The sequence below is a fragment of the Cydia fagiglandana genome, chromosome 14 (assembly GCF_963556715.1).
Source record: "Cydia fagiglandana chromosome 14, ilCydFagi1.1, whole genome shotgun sequence".
In the NCBI taxonomy this organism is placed as follows: domain Eukaryota; kingdom Metazoa; phylum Arthropoda; class Insecta; order Lepidoptera; family Tortricidae; genus Cydia; species Cydia fagiglandana.
In genome coordinates this window covers 14,566,928-14,581,300 of record NC_085945.1, presented here as the reverse complement: position 1 = coordinate 14,581,300, position 14,373 = coordinate 14,566,928, and the positions used below count along the sequence as shown (strand labels likewise).

The 14,373-nt window shown below is 37.8% G+C and overlaps 1 protein-coding gene across 1 annotated transcript; it reads right to left on the bottom strand.

The window, feature by feature from the left end:
* Positions 1–737: 737 nt before the first annotated feature.
* On the bottom strand, positions 738–13,240 carry LOC134670454 (uncharacterized). Its single transcript, XM_063528280.1, has 6 exons — positions 13,110–13,240; positions 5,132–5,373; positions 3,820–4,039; positions 2,696–2,835; positions 2,314–2,442; positions 738–880 (listed from the first exon to the last, which is right to left on the bottom strand). Exons 1-6 carry the CDS (start codon positions 13,238–13,240, stop codon positions 738–740), a joined length of 1,005 nt encoding a protein of 334 aa, XP_063384350.1.
* Between the last annotated feature and the right edge of the window lie 1,133 nt (positions 13,241–14,373).

The following is a 14,373-nucleotide window of genomic DNA, read 5'->3' as shown; positions in this document are numbered from 1 at the left end:
CGCAAATATCACTATACATTTTATAAAATATGTATCTGTAATATCATACACAGTACAGTAGGTACATCTGGTGCAACATTACGACACTGCTACGCACTGCACGCATATTACGTAACTATGTACGACTGTACGTCGAATATTTAAAGGACCATTAACTATGTACCTACTGTAAAACGTTGCATTAACGGTACACTTGCAAATAGGTAATTCCAATTTCCTATTTTTCGCACTTGTATCGTAAATAACTAACTATCTTAAACCTCACTCACTTTGTATCTTTGAAGACGATACTTAGCCGTTGTTTTGATATTAAGGATTAAAAAAATAAAAAGTCATGACACGCGCTTACTTATTCAAATTAGGAAAATTAACCTTTAAAAAAAGGAAAAGCGACTTTATAAAAGAATGCTAAAAAATTGAGGTCGGTGCCAAGCTAAATGTTAAAAGAGTAAATAGTTACACTGTCGAAACAAATGCAAATGCCTAAGGTTGCTATCTATTAGCGGGCAGGTACCTACAAATTATAATAGTTGGTCAAGTATATTTTGTCAGTAGAAAAGGCGGCAAATTTAAAAACAGTAGGTGCGAAGGGTTATCGTCTCATAGAAAGTTTGAATTTTACGCCTTTTTCTACTGACAAGATTTGTTTGACCAACTATAAGTGCAAAAATGATTTAATATAAAAACAGACAATATGTTTTAACATAATCCTTTAATAGCAAAGGTAGCACATAGTTCTAAATAACCTTCAAACCAAAATCACAAATATTATACTGAATGAAATTTAAAATGTAGAAAACTCCCTCAGTCATCAGCGATTCTTGGGCATCCGTTGGCACATTAGCGATTGCTGTGGCGAACATCGTTACCACTTCTGGATCTGTAGAAAAAAAAGTAATACCAAAGAGAATAGATAGTACAGAGGGCTATTGCCAATAAATTTTGTAGTCACGGTACATTTTGCCATCTATCGACACACGATTAAAACTTAAAATAAAATTGAAAATGTATAAATTAATCAAAATATGTATACGGATAAATGATTTTTATTTTTTATTGTTCCATACTGACCCATGTTCTTTCACGGATATGTGTTAAAATTGTTAAATATCAAACGGTGTCAACGGTGTCAACGCCATCTAGCCGAGAATAGGCAAAAGGTGTGTCCGCCATCTATTCGAGAATGAGTTTTTCTTGATTTCCGATGCACGTTTTTTTCTTAGACTTTATTTATTCTTATAAGGAGTTATATATATCTCTGGTAATACATAATACCCAATCTCCTTAGCCTTAGGAGCCTCCTAAGGCTAGGAGCCTTATAAAATCATCAATAATTGTTTTAATAAATTAAGCCAGCCTTATGGTAACCCTTCCACAGGGTTCGGACCTGGGTGATCTAGCCTAATATACATATACATATTCGGCTAGATCACCCACATCATGTTATATATATATGTATTTTTTTTTTTTAGGTATTAGTTTTAGTTTTGTAGGTAGTTTTAATTTTAGGTTACTTTTTATTAAAATAAATTAAGTGTACCATAAAAAACAGCCATAGAAAATTTTAGTTCAATGTTAAAGACGACTGTCACTCTGCCATAACTACAAAACTTCAAACAGTTGATACCTCATTTTATAGAGGCTACATTTCTCAATTATGTATGGTTCCTTATTTGGAGTTTCCATAGGAGGAACTAGAAATATTGGAAAAAATTAAAATGTATTTTTTTCTGCTTTCCTATTCTTAATTACAAAATAACCGTAAACTCCAAGTATATCATATTATGTTAGGCCGATTTGTAGGAAATTTTAAGGAGTACTATGTATAATCATGTGCCCCTCCCATGGATCGACATCAACTTTTCCACATTCTATTAAGATGCTACAATTGGGACAGTTTTGCACCTACGTGTATGTCTATAATATTATTATATTCCTTCGCTGATGAAATCGCAGTTTTGTTTTAACTGCGTGGTGTCTATGTGTGTGTGTATTCTTAGGTCAATTACTTAACATGGGTCTCTGTCATTGACATAGATATCTAGGGACTGGCCTTACGAACAATACCAACTGACAGGGGCCAGTACAGCGGTGTGACACCGGTACAACGTGATTGGTTGATGAGTTCGCATCACGAGCGCGATTGGTTGACGAGTTCGCATCACGTGCGCTATTGGTCGCAACTAATAGTTGCGTTAGACTGCACGATTGGCTGGAATTCGTGAGTCACACCGCTAAACTAGTACCATTTTTAGTGCCCGCAAAGCCAGTCCATACATATATACGTTAATGGTCTCTGTACACTTTTATTACCTGTGCTCAACGCCAGTCGTGGGCCAGCGAGGAACGGAGGTACAGGTTCCCCATTATACGTATATATTTCTGCGCGATCCAGCTTCAAGTTTTTCAGATTTGGTATCACCGCCGTGACTGATACTTGCACTGAAAAAAATACCACTTAGACAAAAAAAAATAAAGAAATCATTTGATTTAAATGATTGAAACTGCCCAAATAAATCATTTTTTTTTTGCTAAATTAGATCTAGTTGTAATGTCGTTTTTAACAACCTAAGCTAGCACATTATTTTAGCATAAGCGTCTAGATCTGTGGGCATGACACACCTATTATACGTATATAATATATCAGCATTTGGCAAATCGCAGTAGTGTAGAAGGTGATGAACAAAAGTTTTACCAAACGTAGCGCCAGCGGCGTCCTGCACTACGACCGGCTCTCGACCTCTCAGGTAGTATTTCAGATACAAGGTTTGAGAGCCGAAAGTAACTTGGTCGAAGTCCACAGCAATTACCAAGTTGTCCGTCTCTTTGTCGATACTGAAAAAAAAATTACTTTATCGATCTGGTTTTCGTTAAAATTCCTCGATAGTGCTGTGGTAGTTGTCAAGCGGATCCCATCAGGCTTCCATGAGCCGTGACAAAAAATGCCGGGATAACACGAGTAAAAGTATGGTTCCATCTAGCTGAAAGCATGAAGGTTGGCATGAAATGATAATGAAAAAACAATTTCAAGCTACATCATTTTTGATTTAGCATAAACAAAAACAAACCATATTCAAATATCATATACTTAAGACCCTCCTAACATTGTAAGGCACCGTACAGTATAAAGAGTTCGATCAAAAAATTAGGCTTAATAGAGTCTGTACGTAGAGAAGAGTCGTGGAATGTATTGGGCCCCATACATTCCATGACTCTTTTCTTTGCGCACAGACTTTAGCCCTTAATTTTTATGCATATCCATAGGAGAGACGTAAACCTAATTGCTGTGATGATATTCAAATAATTAGCAAATCGTAACTTAGGGGTCATCCATTAATTACGTCACACCAATTTCTAGGTTTTTTGACCCTTCCCCCCCCCCTTGTCACACTTGGTCACATTTGGCAAACCCCTCCCCCCCTAGTGTGACGTCACATTTTTTCTACGAAATCGCCAAATGTAATTAAGTAAGTACCTAAGTATTATGTATTAATATTTTATCAAAATATTTTTGACGATATAAATATTAGTAATTTTATAACCCAAAACTCCTTAGGAAAGAAAATTAAACGATTAAACTATTTTCGTTTTAAAAACTTGTTATTTAAATGTACAGCGAACTAAATAATTTAAATAAATTCTCGGTTACTGATGAGTTTGTGTCTCCCCCCTCCCCCATGTCACAATATGTCACATTTTCTTGACCCCCTCCCTCTCCCTAAACGTGTGACGTAATTAATGGATGGCCCCTTATTAGGTTTACAAACGAATTTAGAAACGAAGCGACGAATGAACTGACACCCAAATTATCACACTTACTAAAACTCTGCTACTCTCCCGTCTTTGATTCCTCTATATTCCAAATTGTTAAATATAGCCGACACGTTGGAGTTAGGGATGTTGAGCGTGGCCTGGGCTCGGAACAGGGGCTCAGGGACTTCTCTCCCGGATATCTTGCATTGGGAGTGCTGTGCAAAAAACTTGCGGATGCAGAATGTGTCGTACGCTTGACAAGGACGCTGGATTCTGCCGTGAACGTCTAGAATGAGGTTATATATTTATGTTATTAGGACACTTTACACGCCTCGAATTATTTTTTGATTCCTCTGAGTCTCCATATTTTACCCATTCAAAATTTGATATGACTAGTTCAGAAATATGCAGGTAAAACAACACTCATATAGTAGGTAGGTATTTATCAATTTATTTAATGTATTTTTTTTTACTTATCAATGGGCTTACTCATGGCCACAGACTAGCCGAGGCGTAGACGTGGCCTACGATGGAGCGAGCTCGCCCAGAAGGTGCCTGTTCACTCTTGATTTGAAGGTTGCCGGGTTATAAGAACACGGAAATATAGACGCCGGCAAGGAATTCCATTCCTTGGCAGTGCGCATAAGGAAAGTAGAAGCAAAGCGCTTCGTGCGAATTGGTGGAATATCTACCAAGTAAGGATGGAAACCGGCCGTGCGTCTAAAAGTCCAATGGTAGAATGGGGACGGTGGAATGAGCTCGTGTAGCTCTTGGGCACACTCCCCGAAGTGCAACCTGTAGAATACCGACAGGCTGGCGACTTTCCGCCGATGGGCCAAAGACTGAAGCTTAGCCGTTAGCTTCTTGTCGCCAATCATCGTCCTGGCTCTGCGCTCCACTGAGTCCAAAGCGGCGAGTTGGTATTTAGCTGAGCCATCCCACAGGTGGCTGCAATACTCCATACACGACCGGACTTGAGCTTTGTAAAGTGTTAGAAGCTGTCCAGGTGTGAAGTATCGCTTCACCTTATTTAGGACGCCCAGCTTTCTGGCCGCAGTTTGTGCTTTAGACTCAATGAAGCTGCCGAAGCTGAGGACTGAACTCAGCTCCATGCCGAGGAGTTCCAGGCTGTATTGTGTAAAAAAAGGAAATAAATGCCCTTATCGGGATTCAAACCCAGGACCATCGGCTTCACAGGCAGGGTCACTACCCACTACGCGACCGGGTCGGGTTACATAAAAAAAAAATTATTTAAAACATTTTATCCAGATTGGCGGGAACGTACAAACGACAGGGTTGAGTGGAGGAAAGGACCCCTCCTTTCCTGTGTCCCACAGCAGTGGGACACTAAACTACGACTAACAAAAAAATTTAAAACCTGGATTCCCATCGTCGTATTCATAATGTTCATATAATCCTCGCGACCTTTGTAACTTTTCAACATCACTTAATTTTCTGTTGATTAAAAAATCCTCCACATCCTTGCCAAAGTATTTGCCATTATATTTGTTTCCATAACTGTGTCCATAATAATCTGGGTCTCCAATGCCTCCATAATAATTAGTATTTATGTGACCACCAGCCGTATTTTGATCTGGAACGTTCTCGACTATTTGTGCACTGCTGGCAGGGATCTCGATGTAATCAAGATTTAGGCCATAGGCTCCAAAAGTAAGAAGTAAATAATGAAAGAATAATAAAGTAAAAAAATAATGCTCCATCCTTATATGGAACATAGACTACTGAATATGTCTGAATGTACATTGTTGTTCATATTTAGGATTATATTAACATCTTTTCTTGCATGATCGGTCAGAATTGAGCAATTATTCATTTAATAACTATTAGATGCCCGACGTTTGCCTTACCAAAATACAAAAAATTTGCATACAACAATGTAAACTGTACTATAAATATTCAAGCAACCATAGACAAAGAAGAAAAATGCGAACATAAGACGAAACATAGTTAGTGTGAATTATCTAAAAGGGTGCCATTATCAAGTACAAGGGTGAAATTATCATAGAAGCCTGCTAGTAGGTAGTTATAATTTGGTTTTAAAACAACAGCGTACCGATAACTTCAGATTTTTTTTCTGCTAACTAGTTAGTAATAATCAGGGGTCGGACAAAAAGTTCGGATGACGTAAAAATGACGTAATCTTGCACACAGGATGATGTTTAAGTTTGTATTTAAACTTCCGTGTCACATACCTCCAAAAACGGAAAATTGCCACAATATTCGAGTAAAGATGACATTTTAGAGCGTTTTCTTATACATTAGTAAATATAAATTTTAGCTAAATATAATCGTGAAGATACAATAGCTAAACAATAACGAAGTCAATTTATTGTTCATCTGATTGACAATGTGTCAGTCAAAAACGTACTTACTCATTTCAAGTGGCGATATCGTTTAATAAAGAGGTTGATAAATGATAAGTGATAATTGTTTATGAAAATCAAAAATACTATTTGAAATCATCCTATAAGTGGTTTGACGTCATCCGCACTTTTTGTACGACCCCTGGACTAATTAATAATCACAGTGTTAATTGTATCAAGTCCAATCCTCCCTCGCTTTATTTTATATGTGTTAGATGGATAAATATATTATAGGACTGGAATTACTAATAAAACGCTCAAAAATCCCTCTTTGAAAATCCAACCGGACAGATTTTCGTCATCGACATCGGTATACAATAGGTACCTTCAGTGAAAATTCAGCTCATGATTTTAAATCATAATAAAAATGATATCTGGTAACCATTATTTAAAAAATTAGTCGTACTTTTGGGATTATTGTAATTTATAATAAATAATAAATGATATTTAATTTAATTTTAATTTATAAAGGAAGCTTCATCTAATCTAACTTGATAAAGTTATAGTACCTAAAAAAAGTGATGATTGATTTATCTAACTTATGAATTGTATATTATTAAATGTATAAGCTATTAATAGACGAATTGAACATAAATATATTATGAAAAATAAATATTGAGTCTGTAATACTCTACTAAAAAATTATATTTAGGGGTTATGAAATCAAAGAGAGTCCTTTTTTGTTTTATTTCTTTTTTAGTCTCAACTAAAAATTCTCTAGTTATTGCATTAGGAAACACTCCAGATTTATTTTACTTACATATATTTAAATTTATGGTTCCGGTTCCGGTGTCATAAGAGAAAGTTGTGTACTCAGAGTGCTCCGTAATTTTAACAAAATCCTTTGGATAAAGTGATCAGCGATACAAATAAATATAATAAGCCAAGTGCCGCCATAAAAACTAGTAAAAAGTGATATAAATAACAACATATACTATTAAAACACACAAAATAATCATAAAAAAGTTTCTACGAAATTTTGAGGTTATAAAAGATCCGACATTTTCAACAGTGTTACCAACCTGTCAAACGCAACCGTATCAATCCATTCGACCCGCATCGATTAAAGGCGCAATCACACGAACTGACGTTCCGTTCCACGTACAATCCGATCCGCTCGTATAACCTCACCTCACTATGGCCAACCAGCTGTCACTGTCACCCGAAATGTCAATGTTGTTTACGAAAATGCAGGAAGAACTCAACAAACAAACTGATATACTGAACGAAACAATTACTAATAATGTAATGAAGAGTATCGACGCGAAACTCAACCCGCTTATCGAGGAGAATAAACAGCTTAAAGTTGAAATCGAAACTCTAAACAAGAAAATAAACTACTTGGAAATAAACTCTAAGAAAAATAATGTACTCTTACATGGACTTGAAGAATGTGAAAAAAATACGCAAGAACTTACGAATATAACAATAGAAGTGCTGGAAAATATCGGCGTAAAAATAGACTTGTGCGAAATAAACAGAATAAATAGAATAGGTAAAAAAGATAACACCAATAAAATAAGACCGATTCTTCTAAGTACCACAACATTCCAGAAAAAAATTGAAATCTTAAAAAACAAAAGGAAAATGCAGCAAAATACATACATATCAGAAGACCTAACAAAGCAGGGAATGGAAGAGAGAAAGCAATTACTCGCAGATTTAAAACAAGAAAGAGATAACGGGAACTTTGCATACATTCGACATAACAAAGTGGTAGTCAAAGGTAAGATGAGAGAATCCGACAAACGCAAGAGGTCCGAGTCGGGATCACCAAATACAAGCAATGAGAGCGAGAAGGTTATTTCCACCCCGAAGATACAAAGATCAAATGCCTTTGATATAATGAGAGCAGGGGCATATTCCCAGTCTGGAAAAAACACATATAAAATATAGTAATTAGCAGACACCGGCAACCAACACTCAAATACAACATCAAAACAACAATCCAACAATAATACCCCAACCCGGCTGGTCACCGTGGGGTATAATGACCAAAACCCTCCAGTTTAAACACCAACAATAACAACAAGAACAACAACAACAACAGTAACAACAACATCAACAACAACAACAACAACTACAATAACAACAAGACAAAGAAACTAAGAATATGAACTGGAGGAGGCCTTCACCCAGAGAGGGATCCATATAAACATATTCTACAACCAACTTGAAAGCATAGATAAACTGAAAGGAATATGGAATAAAAAAGGCTATAATAATAATAATAATAAGCCCGCAGGGCAGCTTGTGGCGAGCTGTTGGGGAGTAACGACCCCACGGACCCGAGTACTCCCGAGAGTCGGTCAGGGTCTCCGTCTCCGGCGTGTCTTCGTCGGTCGGAGTGGACCCCAAGGAGACCCGCAGGACTCTCAGCTCTGGCTTGCCTTAATTGGCCGTCCAGAGAGGAGTCGTTAGAGCTATATGCTCCAGGGGTGGAAGTGAAAGATGCATAAGACGCGAGTTGGCACAGTGGCTGTTAACAGCCACTGGGTAGAAAGCGGCGCACACCTCTCGACACCCCTGAGCCGCTCACACCGATGTTGCTCCTGGTCGTCTTTACGACGGCAGTTTCAGGGGCCCATCTAGTAAGCGGCGAGTCACCGCCTGTCTCGATGACGGTGTTTACATTGTTATGGCAGGTGTCCGGACCTCTTTTACAATAGCCCAGTCTCATTGTCCACCCAAACATCAATCCATAAACCGGTATACTGTTCACTTCTTCTACAATAGTCCCAATGCCTGCTGCGACCGGTTCACGGGTGTCTATTGTTGCGCCTGTGAACGGGTTCCAGCAGGCGTTCTACATGACATTAAAACTCTTCAAAGGGCCTCTACGTGTTGGATCTATATCCCCACGTAAGCCTATCAAAAGACCGGGATTTATAGGCCCGTGAAGTCCAAAAAGGAGAAACAATAATAATAATAATAACAGCCACTGGGTAGAAAGCGGCGCACACCTCTCGACACCCCTGAGCCGCTCACACCGATGTTGCCCCTGGTCGTCTTCACGACGGCAGTTTCAGGGGCCCATCTAGTCAGCGGCAAGTCACCACCTGCCTCGATAACGTGTGTTAGCATTGTTATGGCAGGTGTCCGAACTCTTTACAATAGCCCAGTCTCATTGTCCACCCAAACTTCAATCCATAGACCGGTATACTATTCACTTTTGCTACAATAGTCCCAATGCCTGCTGAGACCGGTTCATGGGTGTCTATTGTTGCACCTGTGAACGGGTTCCAGCAGGCGTTCTACATGACATTAAAGCTCTCCAAGGGGCCTCTACGTGTTGGATCTGTGTCCCCACGCAAGCCTATCAAAAAACCGGGATTATAGGCCCGTGATATCCAAGGAGATACAAATAATAATAATAATATTTAAATTGATATTTAGGGGTCGCTGTCGACATTTGAAAACTTGTGAAATTAAATAACGGCGATATTACCTATAGTAAATGACGGATCTTATTATTATAGCAAACCATAACATTGCAGTAAGAACGTAATTGTAGAAAATTTGTAAAAGTTAGCAGGTGGTATACATATGTGGTAGCGACCCCTATATATTTTAACCAAAAATTGTCATATTAATTACGAGTTTTAGTTGGTAGGTAGAAATTATCGAGCGAAAATTAAAAAAAAATTAAAACATAGATTTTGAATCACCCTATTACTTAGTCATTGCACAATTACTGTCCACAAAAGCGTTGTCATGACCATATTCTACATTAACACGAATACAAACTATAATTTCTGCAACAAACTGCGTCAAAATATTATGATTAGGGTGAAGTTGGGAACAGTGGCTCAACGCAAACAGTGGCTCAGTAGCCCAAATATCGCTATACACTGTAGCAACCTTACGTGTTAGAATACTTAGTATAACCATTGCTCGTCCAATAATTGTTCGATTACTGAATGTTTCTACTGAAGGTATTAGCAGGGAAGCTAATAGCCTCTCTCATGTTGGAATTAGGCTGAGTGAGCCACTGTATCCGGCAATTTTTTCCGAGCCGCTGTTTCCTCCTTGACCCTATGACTAAAATAATAATGGGTAATACCTAGGCTTCCAACTAGATTCATCATCATCATCATCATCTCAGCCATAAGACGTCCACTGCTGAACATAGGCCTCCCCCTTGGACCTCCATACGTGCCGGTTGGAAGCGACCCGCATCCAGCGTCTTCCGGCGACCTTAACAAGATCGTCTGTCCATCTTGTGGGTGGACGTCCTACGCTGCGCTTGCTAGTCCGTGGTCTCCACTCGAGCACTTTTCGACCCCATCGGCCATCTTCTCTGCGTGCAATGTGGCCTGCCCATTGCCACTTCAGCTTGCTAATCCGGTGGGCTATGTCGGTGACTTTAGTTCGTCTACGGATCTCCTCATTTCTGATTCGATCACGTAGAGAAACTCCGAGCATAGCCCTCTCCATAGCTCGTTGAGCGACTTTGAGTTTTGAGATGAGGCCGATAGTGAAAGACCACGTTTCGGAGCCGTAAGTCATCACTGGTAACACACATTGATTAAAGACTTTCGTCTTGAGGCACTGAGGTATGTCGGACGAAAAGACATTACGTAGTTTCCCGAACGCTGCCCAACCGAGTTGGATTCGGCGGTTGACCTCTTTCTCGAAGTTGGACCTACCCAATTGGACTACTTGTCCTAGGTAGATGTACGAGTCAACAACTTCAAGTACCGAGTTCCCAACAGAGACTGGGATGGGCACAACATTGGCATTTGACATAAGTTTCGTCTTGTCCATGTTCATTTTCAAGCCCACCCGTTGTGAAACTCGGTTGAGGTCATCGAGCATCATGCTGAGTTCCTCCATCGACTTTGCCATGACTACGATATCGTCGGCAAACCGAAGGTGAGTGATGTATTCGCCGTTGATGTTGATGCCAAGTCCTTCCCATTCCAGGAGCTACCAACCAGACCAACTAGATTACGCTAGATAAAATATTCAAGATAATCATACAATTAAGTACGGATCTCTGAACATCGTGCGAATAACAAGTGCAAATATTTTCTGACCGAAAATCATCCTTGAACTGAATCTTTTAGCAATTAATTTAAAACGGAGAATAATTGCAGTGTTATTTTGAATGCAGAATATGTAATAATTAACTGGCTAGCGTCAATTGTAGCGTAATTCGCATGGCGTTTAAATATTTGGATCAATCACACCAGAACAGGTGAACGAATTTAAACAAGACCGAAGTGATCCCATAAGTGTTCCGTAAACAAAGTTTTGTACGGAACACTAACAAGAATAACTCGCACAGATAGTAGCCCAGAAATATAATAGTATTTTATATAATCGTGATATAATAGAGAGCTTTTCAGTCGAGTACCGAACGAAGCTTGCTGAGTTGCCTAAGTCAGGTACGACACACACAACGAACTAGGTTGTATGAAGAGTTACGTTTCAATAATTATTTTATATGGTGGAATTTTATAGGATAACAAAACACATTATTTTAAAATTATATTATTTAATGCTCAAAAACCGTAGGTAAATAATATTTTTCTGCTTGTGTTTAAGTGCATGTTCGCTTCGATAGTTGGTTGTTTTAATATATCAAAATTATGTGTAATAAATGATTTACTAATTATAATTGAAAATAACGCCTGCAGGCAGAGGCCTAAATAGTACATATGTGACGGGAAACATACTTAAGACCAATTACAAAACATACACAAGACCATATTATTATATTATTGGCAATAATCCTTTCGGCGTTTTTTAAAAGTTCGCTATCTGATTCAAAAGAATTCTGTTGTAATACAGTTCGGTATTTGGTATTTCATGATTTACAATTCCATGATTATTTTGTCCAAACACATTAGTGTCTAAGTATTCAGCACCTGCATTATTATTTGAAGGATAGCTTTCCACGTAATTGATTTTAGGGTTTACAGCATATTTATTAGGAACATAATTATTATCCAATATATGTTTTAAATAAAATCCTCGTATATTGGGAGGAATTGACGATCTGATGTGATAAATGTCCTTGATTCCATTATTATAGTTGAAAATCCCTTTTTTTCTTTCCGTTCCATCCATTTGTCCATTAAAGTTGCTGGGTCCAAGAAATTTGGGCGAAATAGGAAAATTGTTGGGTGCTCTTAATATTTTGTTAAATATTTCATTGTTCCAATACAAATAGCGTTTTCCTTCATAGTTATTACTCCAATTATTTTGATCAACTGTGCCGAAATAATTATTATTTGGCATACCGTTATTATATCCAACTCCACCATTAATAATACTTGAGGGCAAATTATTATATGAAGTTCCTTTGTTGAGGCTGCTCAATAAATTTCCAAATGTACCGATAAGAGCTCTGAGACTGGAAACATTATTTATTATTCCTGTATTGTAATTTAGCAAATCACTCAAAGCAGTGTCATTCATGAGGACTCTGTCAGAGCTATTATAAGTTCCATTCAAAATCATCGAAAGATTCCTAAAAGCCCAGAATATATTTTCTAAATTTCCAGTATAGCTTTCCCCTGTATTGTTGTTGTTTGGATCCATCCAATTGTTGCCTGAAATACCACCGCTAATATTGTTATTTATTTGATCTCTGAGATCATTAAAAGATATGCCACTGGTAAAGTTTCTATTCTGTTGATTTCCTAAATTGTTAGCCATGCTGTTTGTAAAATTCATATTATTAAATGGTAATAATAATATTCCACCAGTAAAATTGTTGTTTGATATACCCATGTTGTTAAGAGGCATGCCATTGGTCCAATTTGTGTTGGAAAAATCTCCTAAATTGTTAAATGGCACCACCATAATACCACCACTAATATTATTGTTCCAGGGGCCACTTAAATTCATATTTGGTAATCCTCCTTTTCCTAGCGGGACACCATTGGTAAAATTATCACTCAATTTGTTAAGCATATTGTTTAATAGTGTTCCACCAGTGTAATTGCGGTTTAATAGATTTACCATGTTGTTATAGAGATCTCCCGAATTCTTTGCATCTTCACTATTGTTTGGTCCATTATCTTCAGTTGATTTATTTTCTCCAGTATCCGTATTTCCAGGTATACTTCCCACGTCACTATTATTTGCGTCATTATTTTGCCCACAACTACCAACTATTAAAAATATTAAACAGAAATATTTTTTCATTTTCGTTCAATCGGCACGAGATATTTGCAATTCTGACTATTCATTAATCTTTGCATATTATATTATGTAGTTGCGTGATCTATCAAATTCAAACAAATATTTTAAATTCCGTTTTCTTGATCGGGTTCCGTGTTTTAATATAAATTATCATTAAGTATTTATATAGGTACCAACGTAAACCGTTTAAATAAACCAGTAAACTGTGTTACAAATTAACATAGGTAAAGAATTCTTTCCGAGATCCGTAGACGAACTATATAAAGTCACCGACATAGCCCACCGGATTAGCAAGCTGAAGTGGCAATGGGCGGGCCACATTGCGCGCAGAGAAGATGGCCGATGGGGTCAAAAAGTGCTCGAGTGGAGACCACGGACTAGCAAGCGCAGCTTATAACGTCCACCCACAAGATGGACAGACGACCTTGTTAAGGTCGCCGGAGGATGCTGGATGCGGGTCGCTTCCAACCGGTACGAATGGAGGTCCAAGGGGGAGGCCTATGTTCAGCAGTGGATGTCTTATGGCTGAGATAGATGATGATGATGAAACAATTCTTAGTTGAGAAACACACTTTAATACGAGTCAAGTGCGTTAAAATTCCTATATACCCTAGGTTTATTAAACTATTAAATTATTCCTTTGGCCTAACTCTAGTGCATTAAATTTTGCATAAGCCTCGCTAATTTAAAAATATACCTACTTATAAATGTTTGGATTATCCGACTCTTAGAAGTAAGGTACTTACAGTCAAGTGGTAACTTAAAAACAATAAACTCCTTTTTTCGGGCAGTCGTGTAAAAAGGTGTGAACCACTTGTGCTAGCTAGCTAGCTGTAGGTGCTAACAATGTATTACTGAATAGGTACTTGCATGCAACTCTAATTTCGTTTGTAATGTAACAATATTGTATATAGGTACCCGAAATTACGACAATACTTATAATTCGAAACTATTATTCAGTCTTCAGATAGGTTATTGAGTTTTATCACGACAGTTCGTAGGCCAAGTTTGTCAAAAACAACAAATACATTCTTTGTTAAGTTTATAAATACTTGTATAATGTCAACTGTGCAAAGTAAAA